Genomic DNA, 14,148 nt, shown 5'->3' with positions numbered 1-14,148 from the left:
AAGTGCAAGTACATAAATAGGTACCGCTTTATAGCGGGAAGGTAAACGGCGTTTCCGTGTGCTGCTCTGGTGCCGGTTCACCGGAGCAACTTCGTCACGCTGGCCACGTGACCCGGAAGTGTCTGCGGACAGCGCTGGCTCCCGGCCTCTAGAGTGAGATGAGCGCACAACCCTAGAGTCTGTCAAGACTGGCCCGTACGGGCAGGGGTACCTTTACCTTTTTACTTTACTCTTCCCATCATCAAGACCTGGAAAGGTGAGGTAGATAACTTCAAGGCTCACAAGCTGGGACTTGTGTTCTGTGATTTTATAGGCTGGTGCCATTTTAATCCATACTAAAAAACCAAAGCAAAGGAGAAGCTCATTTTCAACTGGTGTATAATTATAATTAATGCTGTTCCAACATGTCCTTTTTACTTGAATTTGCTATTTGATTGCCTATGTGATATTGTATTCAAATGCTTTCTTTTTAAAAAATCCATCTGATAAATTTATCAGTGCCGCAATAGTAGCAAGAGTAACCTGCTAACTCAAAAGTCTACTGCAATAGTATTTTCCTTCATAGCAGATACGAAGGAAACCTACACTTGAATTTTGTGAAATACGTAAATGTTTATGCTGGACCAAAGGAAGAGAAATTGGACTACTGTTAGATGAATTATAGAAAATTATTAGAGATATAAACCTATAAGCCTGCCTTATATTGAGTTAGATTGCTGGTCCATCTAGCCCTGTTGTCTGCTCTGAGGCGCCATCTGCTTTTACATTCAAAGCAATATCATGGCACTTGAATTCTGGGAACTATAATCTGCTAAGGGTGTTGAGAGTTGTTATGAGAACCCTGTTCCCTTTACAGAACTATAATTCTCAGAGTTCCCTAGAAAGGGAGTGACTATTAAACTACTCTGAGTTTTGTAGCATTGTGAGGGGAATGGGTGATTGCCTGACAACTCTTAGCAACCTTAACAAATGACAGTTCCCAGGATCCTCTGAGGGATGGCACGACAGTTTGAAGTAGTGTGATACTGCTTTAAATGTATAGTGCAGATGGAATCAGACTAGCAGCAGATCTCCAAAAGGGCAGAAATCCCAGGGAATGAATTTAGGACCTTGTGCACACAAAACACCCCACCACCACCACCACGGAGATATGGTTCATTCTCCAAAAGGCCAAGTTCCTATTGGTGTTCCACCAGCCTGTGGGGAGATGGAATGTGCGAAATGCCCCTGGAAAAAGGTTGCTAACCATGCCAACATTATTTTGGCTTCCCTCAAAATTCTTCAGATGATTTGCATAAGAAAGAAACACAACATTTGCTTCAGATTTTGCTTTCGGCAACACTTCCGGAGGCGGCGCAAAACCGTGATGGCGGACCTCTTCGAGCTCTGAAGAGGGGCACCGCAGAAAAGGGTTGCTCGCGACGGCGCAGCGGCAACCCATTAAGATAAACCACGGGCAGAGTGAGTCCGTGGCCGTGGGACCCGGCGGGCACCTGGAGCGACCCCGAAATCACAAAAGGAACCCCGTAAGGGGCTCCGGAGTGAAGGAGGGGGAGCGGTGCTGTGGGTTCATCGCTCTTTCTGCGGAGGCGAAGCCGCGCGGCTGTCACGGATGAGCGCTGACCTTTCTTCCAAGAAACATCGGGCTGAAACATCAAACCCGTGAGTAAGGACCTAAGATTCTACAAATCAAATCGGAAAATTTGGCTAAAAACGGGAGACGAGAAAGAGGAAGTCCGTCTTCCGACACTGCTTTCAAGATCAAAGCAGACGGTCTAAAGAGCGGAAAGCGCTGTGAACAGGGAAGCTTTGAAGCTTTAAATCGGGACTTTCGTGCACACTTGAATTTTACTTTTAAAGAATAAATACAGCATAAAATTGACCTGGAGCGGACACCCCAAGGGCAAGGGAAGACTCTAACCCCAAATTCCCGGGTGGCCGGGTAAAGTTGTTTAAACTGCGGAACTGTTGCAAGCTTCCAGATACTTTTGTAACTGGATAGTGTAATTTTGAGCTCACCTAGCTGAAGTGGATACAATTGCAGGCACCTTGCTGGAACTTTGTTATATGTTTAAAAGGGCTCTGCAGGACCTTTCTTTTAGTGTGCTGGAACTAATTCGCTTTTAAAATTGTTTTTAAAGTTGGAACAAAGAGACTTTAATTGCGGAAAGTTACCTTCTTCTTACTAAAACTTTGGTGGCACTCCCCCTAGAGGACATTGGGAATATAGAGGCCTGGGAAAGTTTCTCTGTTTACCTTCTCTCAATAGACTGTTTTTAATTCTGGACTTGCCTTTCCCATGGGATTACAACACTTGACCTTGAACGTTGACTGATGAGTGGCACAGGAAAGACAAGAGCAGCCAAAGCTAAGGAAGCTAAGGAGAAAGAGAAAGCAAAAAAGCAAGCACAGCTTTTGCAAACAACTTTAACTCAGGGACGTAGATTATCAGTTCCAGCTGTGCTTGCGACACAAAAAGTAGAAACCGAAAAGCCTGAAAAATCTGAAGAGGAAGATATGGCAGCAGGAGGAGCTGAGGCAGTACTGAAACAAGTTTTGGAACAATTGTCAGCAATAAATCAAAAAATTGATAACCAATCAACAAAAATTGACCAAGCAACATCCTCGATCCAGAAATTGACAGATCAGGTTTCCCAACATACCCAAGCAATTGAAAAATTGCAAGGAGCAACAGAAGAGAATCGTAAACTGGCAGGGGAAGCCGTTCAAATTGCAACATCAGCTAAAAAAGAAGTCGAGGAAGTTAAAGCGGAAGTCAAGCCTCTTCATAAACAGATAGGGGACCAACAAACCTATCTCTCGTTGGTGGAATTGAAAAATCGCGAGACCAACCTCAGACTAAGGGCAGTCCCAGAAATTGAACAAGAAGATTTGAAAGGACTTTTGACAACAGAGTTTACAAAGTTCTGGGACTTAAAAGAAGAAATTGATTTCAAAATTGTATCGGCTTTTCGGTTGGGAAGATTAGTAAGAAAAGATAGATCCAGAGACTGCTTAATAGCTTTGAGATCAAGGGAGGAGAGAGACAAAATACTAGGCCTACACTTCAAAAACTCAATTGAGATACAAGAGAAAAGGGTGGAAATTTATCGAGATATTCCTAAACAGTTATTGGACTTGAGAGCCACCTACTCAGATTTGGCTAAGTTGCTGAGACTCAACACAATTCCTTACAGGTGGGAGTTCCCACAAGGGCTATCATTTACTTACAAACAGAAGAAGGTTAAAATAAGATCACCAGAGGACTTACAAAAGTTCCAGCACGATTACGGAGAAGACCTCCAAAAAGAAGCAGCAGCTAATTGGCCTATACCCAACCCAGGTGGAGCAATACCTGCACCTTCGGAACCAGAGGAGAAAGAAGATACACCGCTCTAGGTGTAGCAGAATAGTTCAGGATGTCTCTGCGGCTACTCAGTTGGAATATAAATGGCGGAAATTCCCCGGAGAAAAGAAGGAGGTTATTTCATATATTGAAGAAAGAACAATTGGACATTATTTGCCTACAAGAAACCCATGTGACCAGGCTCCACAGGAAGGTTTTGGTAAATAAAAGATTAGGCCAAGAATTTATTTCGTCTGACAAAGTAAAGAAAAGAGGAGTGGTGATCTACGCTAAGGAGAGCCTGATACCCAAATTTCTATTTAAGGATGAACAAGGAAGAATTTTGGCAATTGAAATTCAAACCCAAGGAGAAAAAATATTGATATTAGGAATTTATGCCCCAAATGACGGGAAATCAGAATTTTTCAAGAAGCTGCATGAGACGTTGCTGGACTATCTGGATTATGCTAACATCATAATGATGGGAGATATGAATGGAGTGGTGTCTACACATATGGATAAGTCCTACAACCAAAACTTAACATCAGACGGCAGACTGCCCAAAACTTTTTTCGAACTGACTGACAATCTGGATTTGATCGACATATGGAGGACAAAGAACCCCCTAGGTAAAGAAGGAACTTTTTTCTCTGAGGCCCACCTGTCTTGGTCAAGGATCGACCAAATCTGGACCTCCAGGGGGCTGGCACCCAAGACTAAAAAGGTGGAAATCTGCCCAAAAACATGCTCCGACCACAACGCCTTGAAAATAGAACTTAGATTAACTCAACCCGGTTCCTTCAGATGGAGAATGAATGACACACTACTAAGAGATCAAGAGATTGTGAAAAAGGCCCAAAAAACATTAAAGGACTATTTTGAGATAAATCTGAATACTACAGTTGAAAAAAGAACGATCTGGGACGCAAGCAAAGCTTTTATGAGAGGGTTTCTGATACAACAGAATTCAATCAAGAAAAAACTCTGGAACGGAAAGAAGGACAAAATATTGGAGAAAATACACCAAGGAGAAAAAAAACTGAGAACCAAACCAAAGTCCAAGGAGGTGCTGAGAGAAATTAAATTCCACCAAGCAGAATACTCAAAATTGATTAATCAGGAGATTGAATGGAAAATAAAACAGATGAAGCAAAGATCTTTTGAATCAGCAAATAAATGTGGAAAGCTGCTAGCTTGGCAGCTGAAAAAAAGACAAAAGCTAAACACGATAACAAATCTAGAGATTGATGGAAGGATCGTACAGAAACCAGAAGAAATTAGGAGGTGCTTCCACAGATACTTCAAAGAACTGTATGCACAGGGGCCCCAGAAAGAATCAGAGATAGATCAATTTTTAAAGATAAATGGACTATCAAAAATAACTCAAGATAAAAGATCAATCTTGAACTCTACAATAACCTCACAGGAAATTGAAGGTGCCATTCAGAATATGCAACTAGGCAAATCTCCAGGCCCGGATGGACTTACCTCCAAATATTACAAGGTTCTGAAGGACTATTTGATACAACCTTTGTTGGAGGTATGTAACCAGATTATGGATGGGAAGAGGGCACCAGAAACGTGGAAAGAAGCCTTCATCACATTGATACCTAAGTCAGAATCTGAAAAGACTCAGCTTAAAAACTACCGTCCCATCTCACTCCTAAATGTGGATTACAAAATATTTGCAGACATTTTGGCAAATAGACTTAAAAAAGTCTTAAATGAAGTAATTCATAAAGACCAAGCTGGCTTTCTCCCTGGTAGACATTTATATGAGAACACTAGAAACATCATTGACATTTTAGAACTTTTGCAGACTAACAGGAACACAAGGGCGGTGTTAATCTTTATTGATGTGGAGAAAGCATTTGACAACATATCTTGGATGTTTATGAAGAAGAACTTGGAAGGGATGGGAGTGGGACGGGGGTTTGAGAATGGATTACATGCAATCTATTCAGAACAAAAAGCTAAATTAATAGTGAACAATGTGGTGACGGAGGAATTTAAAATTGAAAAAGGGACACGACAAGGGTGCCCTCTATCCCCTCTGTTATTTATTTCAGTCCTGGAGGTGCTATTGAATATGATCAGAGAGGACCGGTTGGTACAAGGGATAGAGGTCGGAGTGAAACAATATAAACTGAAAGCTTTTGCAGATGACCTAGTTTTGACACTGCAGGAGCCAGAATCCAGTACAAAAAGAGTTCTCGAACTTATATCTGAATTTGGTCGGGTGGCGGGATTTAGGTTGAATAAACAAAAAACTAAGGTTCTGACCAAAAATTTAACAATTACAGAAACAGAGGGGTTTCAGAGAGAAACAGAACTGAATGTGGTTAAAAAAGTGAAATACCTTGGGATCTATTTGTCCTCCAAGAATTTGAATTTATTTAAGGATAATTATGAGAAATGTTGGTTGGAAGTTAAAAAGGATTTAGAAATTTGGTCAAGATTGAAACTTTCCTTGTTGGGAAGAATTGCAGCTATAAAAATGAATGTGTTGCCGAAAATGTTATTTTTGTTTCAAACCTTACAGATCGTGGACAGAGTGGATTGCTTTGGAAAATGGCAGAAGGATATATCTAGATTTATCTGGCAGGGCAAAAAGCCCCGAATAAAGTTTAAAATATTAACAGATTCGAAAGAAAGAGGGGGGTTTGCCCTGCCGGACTTGAGGTTGTATTATGAAGCTGCAGCCTTCTGCTGGCTGAAAGATTGGTTTTTGTTGGAAAACACCGATGTCCTAGATCTGGAAGGTTTTAATAATGCTTTTGGATGGCACGCATACCTATGGTACGACAAGGTTAAAGCACATAAATTGTTTAAAAGCCACATTGTCAGAAAAGCAATTTTCGCAGTCTGGATGAAATATAAAGACTTACTAGAGAGTAAAACTCCGAGGTGGCTATCACCAGTGGAGGCCAAGGCCCGAAAAAGACCCAATATGGAGGCCTATTGGCCGAAATATTGGGAATTGACTGAAAAAATTGGAGACAATTGGAAGTTGCAGAGCCAGGACAAACTAAAAAATAAGGTGCGAGATTGGCTACATTATGCTCAAATTCAAGAGGTTTTCAAAATGGACAAAAAAGTTGGTTTCCAGGTGGAAAAGTCGAAACTAGAGACAGAATTGTTAGAACCAAAGACAAAGCTGTTATCTAGAATGTATAACTTGCTGCTTATGTGGAATTTACAGGATGAGACAGTTAAATCTGCTATGATTAAATGGGCACAGGATGTTGGACACAACATTATGTTTGAAGACTGGGAAAGGTTATGGAACACCGGAATGAAATTCACGGCCAGTACGGCCTTGAAGGAAAACATTATGAAAATGATATACCGGTGGTACATGACCCCAGTCAAGTTAGCTAAGATACATCACCTGTCTGACAATAAATGTTGGAAGTGTAAGGAAGCAGAGGGGACTTTCTTTCACCTCTGGTGGACATGCCCAAAGGTTAAGGCTTTCTGGGAAATGATTTACAATGAGTTGAAAAAGGTATTTAGGTATACCTTTCCCAAGAAACCAGAGGCCTTCCTGTTGGGCATGGTAGACCAGAAAGTGTTAAAGAAGGACAGAACTTTGTTTATGTATGCTAGTACAGCAGCAAGAATACTCATCGCAAAGAACTGGAAGACACAAGATTTACCCACGCTGGAGGAATGGCAGATGCAGTTGATGGACTACATGGAGATAGCTGAACTGACCGGCAGAATCCGAGATTTGGATGTAGAAACAATTGAGGTGGACTGGAAAAAGTTTAAAGACTACTTGCAAAAGTATTACAAACTGTATGAATCTTAAGACGGTGCATGATTTGGAAATGATACGCTTTAGCAATTATGATTAAGTAAATAGTAAACTAAGTGATAAAAGAGAAAAGGAGATAATATGAAATTGAACATGTTACGTTTATTTTAAAGGTATAAAAATTGTGACATAATACATTGAATATAGATACATAACATGTAAAAGTTACAATAAGGTATGACATAAGGTAACAAATTGCTGACATTGTTAATATAAAGAACGCAGAATCGGAAGGGGTGGGGAAGTCCAAGTTGGGATTTTTGTTAAAAAAAAAAAAAAAAAATGGTTTCTTGTAAACTCCTTATTTGTTTGTAATGTATAAAATTTGGAAAGAAACGTAATAAAAAATATTATAAAAAAAAAAAAAAAGATTTTGCTTTCGGCAAAACCCAGTGATAATGGAGTGATGTGCAGAATGCCTGGAAAAGTTTTGTGTCTCTTACTTAAACTCTTCTGGATTGCCTCAGAATCCCTCAGAAGTTTTGCCTGAGGAGGAACTCCCAATTTTTCTTTGAATGATTAGTAACATTTCTGTGGCAAACCCTTGGTTCCTCACAAATGCCAAGGTATAAGCATGTGAGCCTATTAACCTAATAAATCATGCCCTATTTTCCTAGAAGTTACATGATGAGTTTGCTCCAAATCTAACATTCTGTTTCTCCTTTTTGTCCCTAGGTTACATTCATGTGAGCTTGGCAAAGGCACTGTACCTAGCAAAGGTTCTCACAACATATCCATCTATTTAAATTTGATTAAAAAATGCCAGAAGTTACGTTCTGATTCTCCAGAATTCGTAGAGAAGTTGAACATCCTAATAAAGATACTCAGGAAGATGTAAGTATTAAATTCATTCTTGGCCTTCTGCCCTTTCCAGCTCAGTTCTAAGGTTTTTCAAATATACATCATGAACTGGCCTGGAAAGTTAGCAGTGAAACTTATATGACAGGGATAGGGAAACTGTGGCCCACCAGATGTTGTTGGACTCCAATTCCCATCAGCCCTGGCCAGATTGCCAGTGGTCAGTTGTAGTCCAGAAACATCTGGAGGGCCAACCCTGTTGTAGGGGTATATTCTTGTGGATGCATCCTAATCACATTGCTTTGAACGAATTGCTTTGCCCATGCCATCTTCTAAATGGTTCGTCTTTAAATTGCGCTGTGCATTTTGAGGCAGGGATCTCAATTTCTAAAGCTAGCAAATGCATTATCATTCCAGCAAAAGAGCTGTGTTTTGTTTTAGGTTAGATTTTAAGTATTAGTAGCTAGCTCTAATCCCCTACCAAGGCAAAGTGCATTTATACAAATTTCTACTTTGTCACCTTTGCTAATTTATGTCACTTTAAAGTTCCATGTACATTGAGGGCAATATGTTGTTATTTACAATCAGCCCTATAACTTGAGCAAGAGATGTTAAAAAATGTGTAGTTATAGTTTCAGCCGCAAGGCACTTACTTGGGTGACACATATACTAAAATTGGAACGATAGTGAGGAGATTAACTTGGTCCTGTTGCAAAGATGACACACAAATTCATGAAGCATCCTATATTTTTATACTGTCTGAGGAGAAAAGCAGTTACCCCAGTGTGTATGCCATGTTCCCATGAGCAATGTTAGTGTGAAGCAGAGCTATGTACCTCCCTTGTGCCTTTTTAGAAGGCTGACAGGGCAACCCTCACAGCAGAGGATCCAAAATTAGATCACCACTGTTTAATGAAGTTAAGCAGCCAAAGTGTGTGGAGAGATCTGATCAGGATTGTGACGCTGGATGATGGACAGTTACCCTTTCCCCCAAGGCCATGGTCCCAAGGAAAGAGCACCCTGAAAGCTATTTGCCCTACAAGGGGGGGAAACCTGCAGATACAGGCATTGTCCTCCTTGTAGGGCGGATAGCAGTTTGGAGGGTGATTTTAACCAGGAAAGTGACACAGGGGCATCAGGTGTTAAATCTCCTAAGTCCTGTTAGATCTCACCATTGCCACAGCTCCTTTTCAATTGTTAAAAAGTGGCAGGAGTTTCAGTCACAGGTCTCAAGCCCCAAGAGACATTTTTTTATTGTGCAAAGCATTTGATGGGATGGCATGACTACCAATAGGAAGTATCTGTGTGCTCTTGTTTGCTGGCTTTTTTTGTGGCATGCATTGTCTCATTATAGCTGAGCAGTTTTAATGATTTTAGTTCAGTGTTTCGGTAGGATGGTTTGAACAGTTTGCTTGCATTGTATTCTTTTATGTGAGTTGCCTTTTGATATGTTGGGGTCTGAATGTGGGGTGGAAATATATAAGTAAAGAATAATGGTGAATACACAGTCATGATAGTTCCACCACTAGATCACACATCTATGCCGACTAGATAATCCAGGAACAACTTTGCCCTTATATCTGATTCTGAATAGTACTATATCATGCCATAGCTCTGATGTCATTTCCTTTTGTAGGTGTTTATTCTAAAATTTATCCTGTCCTGTATATGTTGTAGCATCATCAGGGCTGTCTTAAGCATATGCGGCACCGGGGTAGAAAGATCCGCCCGCCCCCCCACCCCCAGGTTGCCCAGTCCCAGGTGCGCAGGAGGGCAGAGCTGGCCGACCACCTCAGCGTCTTGCTGGCTCGGTCACCCCCAAACTCACGGCACAGAGCTGCCCGCGGCGCTCTGACCAATGGACGGGCTCTTCTCCGGACTCAACTCTCAGGCCCTGGACTCTCGGCCTGGCGCCCTTGAGAGACTGGCGCCCGAGTGCCCTGCACCCCTAGAGCCTATGGGTAAGAGGGCCCTGAGCATCACTACCTGTAATTCTTGAAGTTTTCTCTCTCTCAGTTTTCTCTCTCAACTGTAAATGTCGGAGCAATCTCTATTTTCATGCTTGCAAGTCATGTTGTACTGTTTAATTTCCAAATGTTAATTAACCTGCCCTCCAGTAATGTCAGCTGCTGTTGCTGCCACCACTGCTGCAGCCAGCTTGTCTGTCTGCCTCGGTGCCAGCGGTGGGGGAATGCAGCATCAGTCTGTCAGCACTTGGGCACATATGTTGTCTCCATGCTGTGCATCAGGTTTAGGTGCCAAAATAAGGTGTTAACAGTTATTAGGTCTGAGTTTGAGATCGAGGGTTTGGGGGAGCTTGCTGAATGGTGGCTATGATTATAGAGGCACATGGCAAGCCAGAATGCATACTCGGCTTAATCTCAGAACTGTGCTACAGCTGTCAAAGGGAAACCAGTTTGAGATTCCTATAATTCAGTTAAATGGGGATTTCCCCCCCCCCCCCAACTGATAACATACATAGCCTATTATATCTATTAAAATTAAAATTGGCATCCTCTTTACTTGCCCTTCCTTGCCCTATTTCCTCGCTCACATTTTTAAAAATACTATTTTTCAGTAGGAAAATAATTAAAAAGAACTTCCAGAAGTACATATTTTTATTCTCTCTCTCTCTCTCTCTCTCTCTCTCTCTCTCTCTCTCTCTCTGTGTGTGTGTGTGTGTGGTTTTTTTTTTGTGTGTGTGTTTTTTGGTGGGGCTGTATGGATGGGAGGGAGGAACAGGCCAAAAAGGCTAATATGGCATGGTCTAAAGTAGGGATGGAGGAGAAATTTGATTTACTTTGCATTTAAAGGTGACCCTGATTTGTACTTTCTAAAACAAAGTGAGACCCAAAACACAGCCATCCTTTGAAATTCGCGTTCCTCTGAATTCTGTGGTGTAGTCCTCCAACTCAGTAATTGGTACAAAAATTTGTACACTAGCGTAAGAAATGAATTGCATATATGCATAGGAAAGAAATGTATATATGTGGAGAAACTAGCTCTAAAATGCTGGTGAATGTTCACAAGGACTTTAAAAACAAATTCAGGGGAAACCGAATTTATGTTTAGAAAAATAGGATCGTGAGAGAAACTAAAACTGACAGAAGCGCCCCACCAAGATCAGGTCTATAAATCAATCTGCCTCCGAACATCTGGTGCCTGAGGCAACTGCCTTACTCTGCCTAATAATTGGACCAGCCCCACACAAGATGCAGCCACTTTGCTGAGCTACGCAGGTTGAGATCTGGTCAGCGCTTGCCGGGGTGAGAAATGTGCCTGGCAAACACCAGAAGAAATGTAGGCTAGAAATGCTTTAAACTGCTTAATGTTCCTTAACCACCCATTTCTTTTCTGCCCTCCTGAGTTTATATTCTGTTTACAAAGCAGCTCACCAGGTGTGGTAGAACCATAAAACCACAGATCTAAAACTCTGTGTTGGAACCATTTATGGAAGGAACCTTGATCTACTGGAGGAGACGTGAATATAGCTCAGGCATAGGCAAACTTGGCCCTCCAGATGTTTTGGGACTACAACTCCCATCATCCCTGCCCACTGGTCCTGTTAGCTAGGGATGATGGGAGTTGTAGTCCCATAACATCTGGAGGGCCGAGTTTGCCTATGCCTGATATAGCTGATTGCCACCTTCTCCCTGCAGCAGCCATACTGTTGTAGGGGGTTCTCTGACCATCTGAAGCAACTCTTGTGGGAGCAAAGGAGGCTAAAGGAATTGGCCAAATTTACTTCTCCTTTCCTCCTGTGGAGAAACTTGTGGGTAGAGTTCTCTCCACAGTCAGGATCCAACCCAATGGCTCTGAGACTGAGTACACATCATATGTTGAAAAGCATGTGTCCACCCCCTTTAATAATCCTTGCAAAGGTTGTTTACTCCCCACAGAGCTACAGGTCTCAGCACCCTTAACATATTACAGTTCCCAGTAGTCTGGCAGAAGGTGCTTTAAATGTATGGTATGTATGAAGTCCTTTTTAAAAAAAAGAAAAAAGATTTGGTCAAGTGAATTCCTTTTTTAAAAAAACAACCCAGAAGTCGATTTGAATCCCCTCCCCCAACCATCTTCTCTACAGAGATGAACTCATAACTAGCTGTGAAGAAAATTCAGCTTGAGCTTTCAGCACATCATGTGCTGCAAATTCCCTTGCCTCATCCATCTGCCAGAGAATTTCAGGCCCTCCAGAGAGTGATGCCTGGAACATGATTTCTTCCCTGCTCCCATCAATTAACAGGTTTCCCTCTGAGAATATGGTGGAACTGAAGATAATTCTGTTTCTGTGCCATGTAGATGCAAAGTTTTTTCACACACACAAAAAGACTTCAAGGAGTTTTTCCTTGAAAATAATAATGCTGTAGCTTAAACTTGGATCAATTTTATTTTATTTTTTGCTGGAGTTATAGCATTTAAAGGAACAAGGTGTTCCACCAAGGAATCTTTTTCGTTTTAGGATTTTGGGATTGGGGGTTTTAAAAAATGGAGATAGCCCAAGGAATGGATGGTCTGTGGGTGGTATCCAATGACTTCCCCACCCTCACCCCACATGCTCCACATGCCCCCATCTGCCTCATATAATTGGGGGAAACCCCTGTGCAGAATTAGGTGGGGCACTGTTGGAGAGAAGGTGCTGCCCTTTGTCTTTCCCCCATCTGTTAATTCTCTCCCAGTTTATGCCTTAATCAGCAGGGGGGCTTAAAAACAAAATTCATGTGAATTCACAAGTATTCTGGGTGTATTTCCTCACAACATGCATTTCTAAGTATATTTTCCTTCACAGTTAGCATTTCTAGATACATTTTATCCCCAAATACACATTTTTATGTACATTTAGTATGTTTTTGAGCAGAGAGCTACATCACAAAATTTAGAGAAGGGCATATTCTGAAGGACAACTGTGTTCTGAGTAGCACATTAAGTCAGGAGGAGGAGGAGGAGGAGGAGGAAGAAGAAGAAGAATTTATTATTTATACCCTGCCTATCTGGCTGGGCTTTCCCAGCTACTCTGGGCGGCTTCCAACAAAATATTAAAATACAGTAGTCTGTGAGTCTTCTACGTTTGTAGTGGAGTTCACCAAAAAATGAATTCCTTAAGCATTATTTGATGGCCTAGAGAAAAATAGTGCAGGACCATGAACAGCATTCTGTGATTTCAAGGTTCTTGTATTTATTTATAAGACCTTTAACAACTTGGGTGCAGCCCTCAGGGACTTCCTGATTCTGTATATCTGGGGCTTTTTTCAGCCAAAACCCACTGGAACTCAGTTCTGGCACCTCTCAGGTACGCGCCATTGCCATTATAAGAGAACAAGGGAGGAGTTCATGGAGAGTTCTGGCACTTCTTTTTCTAGAAAAATAGCACTGCTTATATCCCTGCTTAATAACTGGAGTTTTTTGGAGGAAGTCACTGTTAGTGGTCTTCCATGGCTCAGATGCACAGCTTGGAACCACAAGAAGCTATGCATTTGGAATTGTGGACCCAATCTTGTTGCCAGACAGTTGAGGTCTGGCAGGCCCCCTCCTTGCAGAACCTCTGGTGCTTACTGAAGACTTCTATAAAGCATTGCAACCAGATTATAGTTTTAATTCATTTTCAGTCTTACTGTATTGGGTCTCCTGTGCAGCACTTTAGAGACTACTGCGATTAAGCGGTATACAAACCTTTGAAGTAAAGTAAGTAAACGATTTCCCTGCATACCCGGAGAGAACTTTGGAAGCATCTCATCTAGTTTTGGTCTCTACTGAGCTCGTTTATGTGGATTCTTTTTGGGTCATTGAAATGAATGTGAAGACAGTGGAAAACATTTCCTACATTGACACTTCTGGTTGCAGAATAGAACAAACACCAAGTTTTGTAACAGCAGAGACAGTGTGTGCGTACGTGTGTGTGTGTGTGTGTGTACGTGTACGTGTACAGTATTAGAGCAACACCAGTATGCAAACTATCTTACATGCTAGTGCCAAACCAAGACAACTTCCACCTAATTTATAGTAAAAATGGGAGTTGCAACAGTAAGCAGCAGAAGTAATGTAATTTTATGCATGCTTGCTTTACTTACTATTAGTGGCTTTCCAAATTATTCTTTTCCTATTAAAATAAAATCAACTCAAGAGTAACATGCCTCCAACTGGCAAGCAACTTTTGTGTCTCCAGTTGGCTAGAGCTTCTGAATAA

The 14,148-nt window shown here is 41.5% G+C and overlaps 1 protein-coding gene and 1 non-coding gene across 3 annotated transcripts in view; both read left to right on the top strand.

Moving 5' to 3' along the window:
* Nucleotides 1-14,148, top strand: part of CNBD1 (cyclic nucleotide binding domain containing 1) — a 142,887-nt gene that overhangs the window by 22,418 nt on the left and 106,321 nt on the right. For both annotated transcript variants that reach the window (XM_053395720.1, XM_053395721.1), the window contains exon 4: nt 7,842-8,000. In XM_053395720.1, coding sequence (XP_053251695.1) covers nt 7,842-8,000 — 159 coding nt within the window. The remainder of the gene's footprint in view (nt 1-7,841; nt 8,001-14,148) is intronic.
* LOC128418129 (U6 spliceosomal RNA) lies at nt 8,609-8,716 on the top strand. Its single transcript, XR_008331668.1, has one exon. It is a non-coding gene; the product is annotated as a U6 spliceosomal RNA (small nuclear RNA).

The sequence above is a fragment of the Podarcis raffonei genome, chromosome 7 (genome assembly GCF_027172205.1).
Source record: "Podarcis raffonei isolate rPodRaf1 chromosome 7, rPodRaf1.pri, whole genome shotgun sequence".
Lineage (NCBI taxonomy): Eukaryota > Metazoa > Chordata > Lepidosauria > Squamata > Lacertidae > Podarcis > Podarcis raffonei.
Note: the sequence above shows the minus strand (reverse complement) of the source record. Positions and strands in the feature narration are given on the sequence as shown.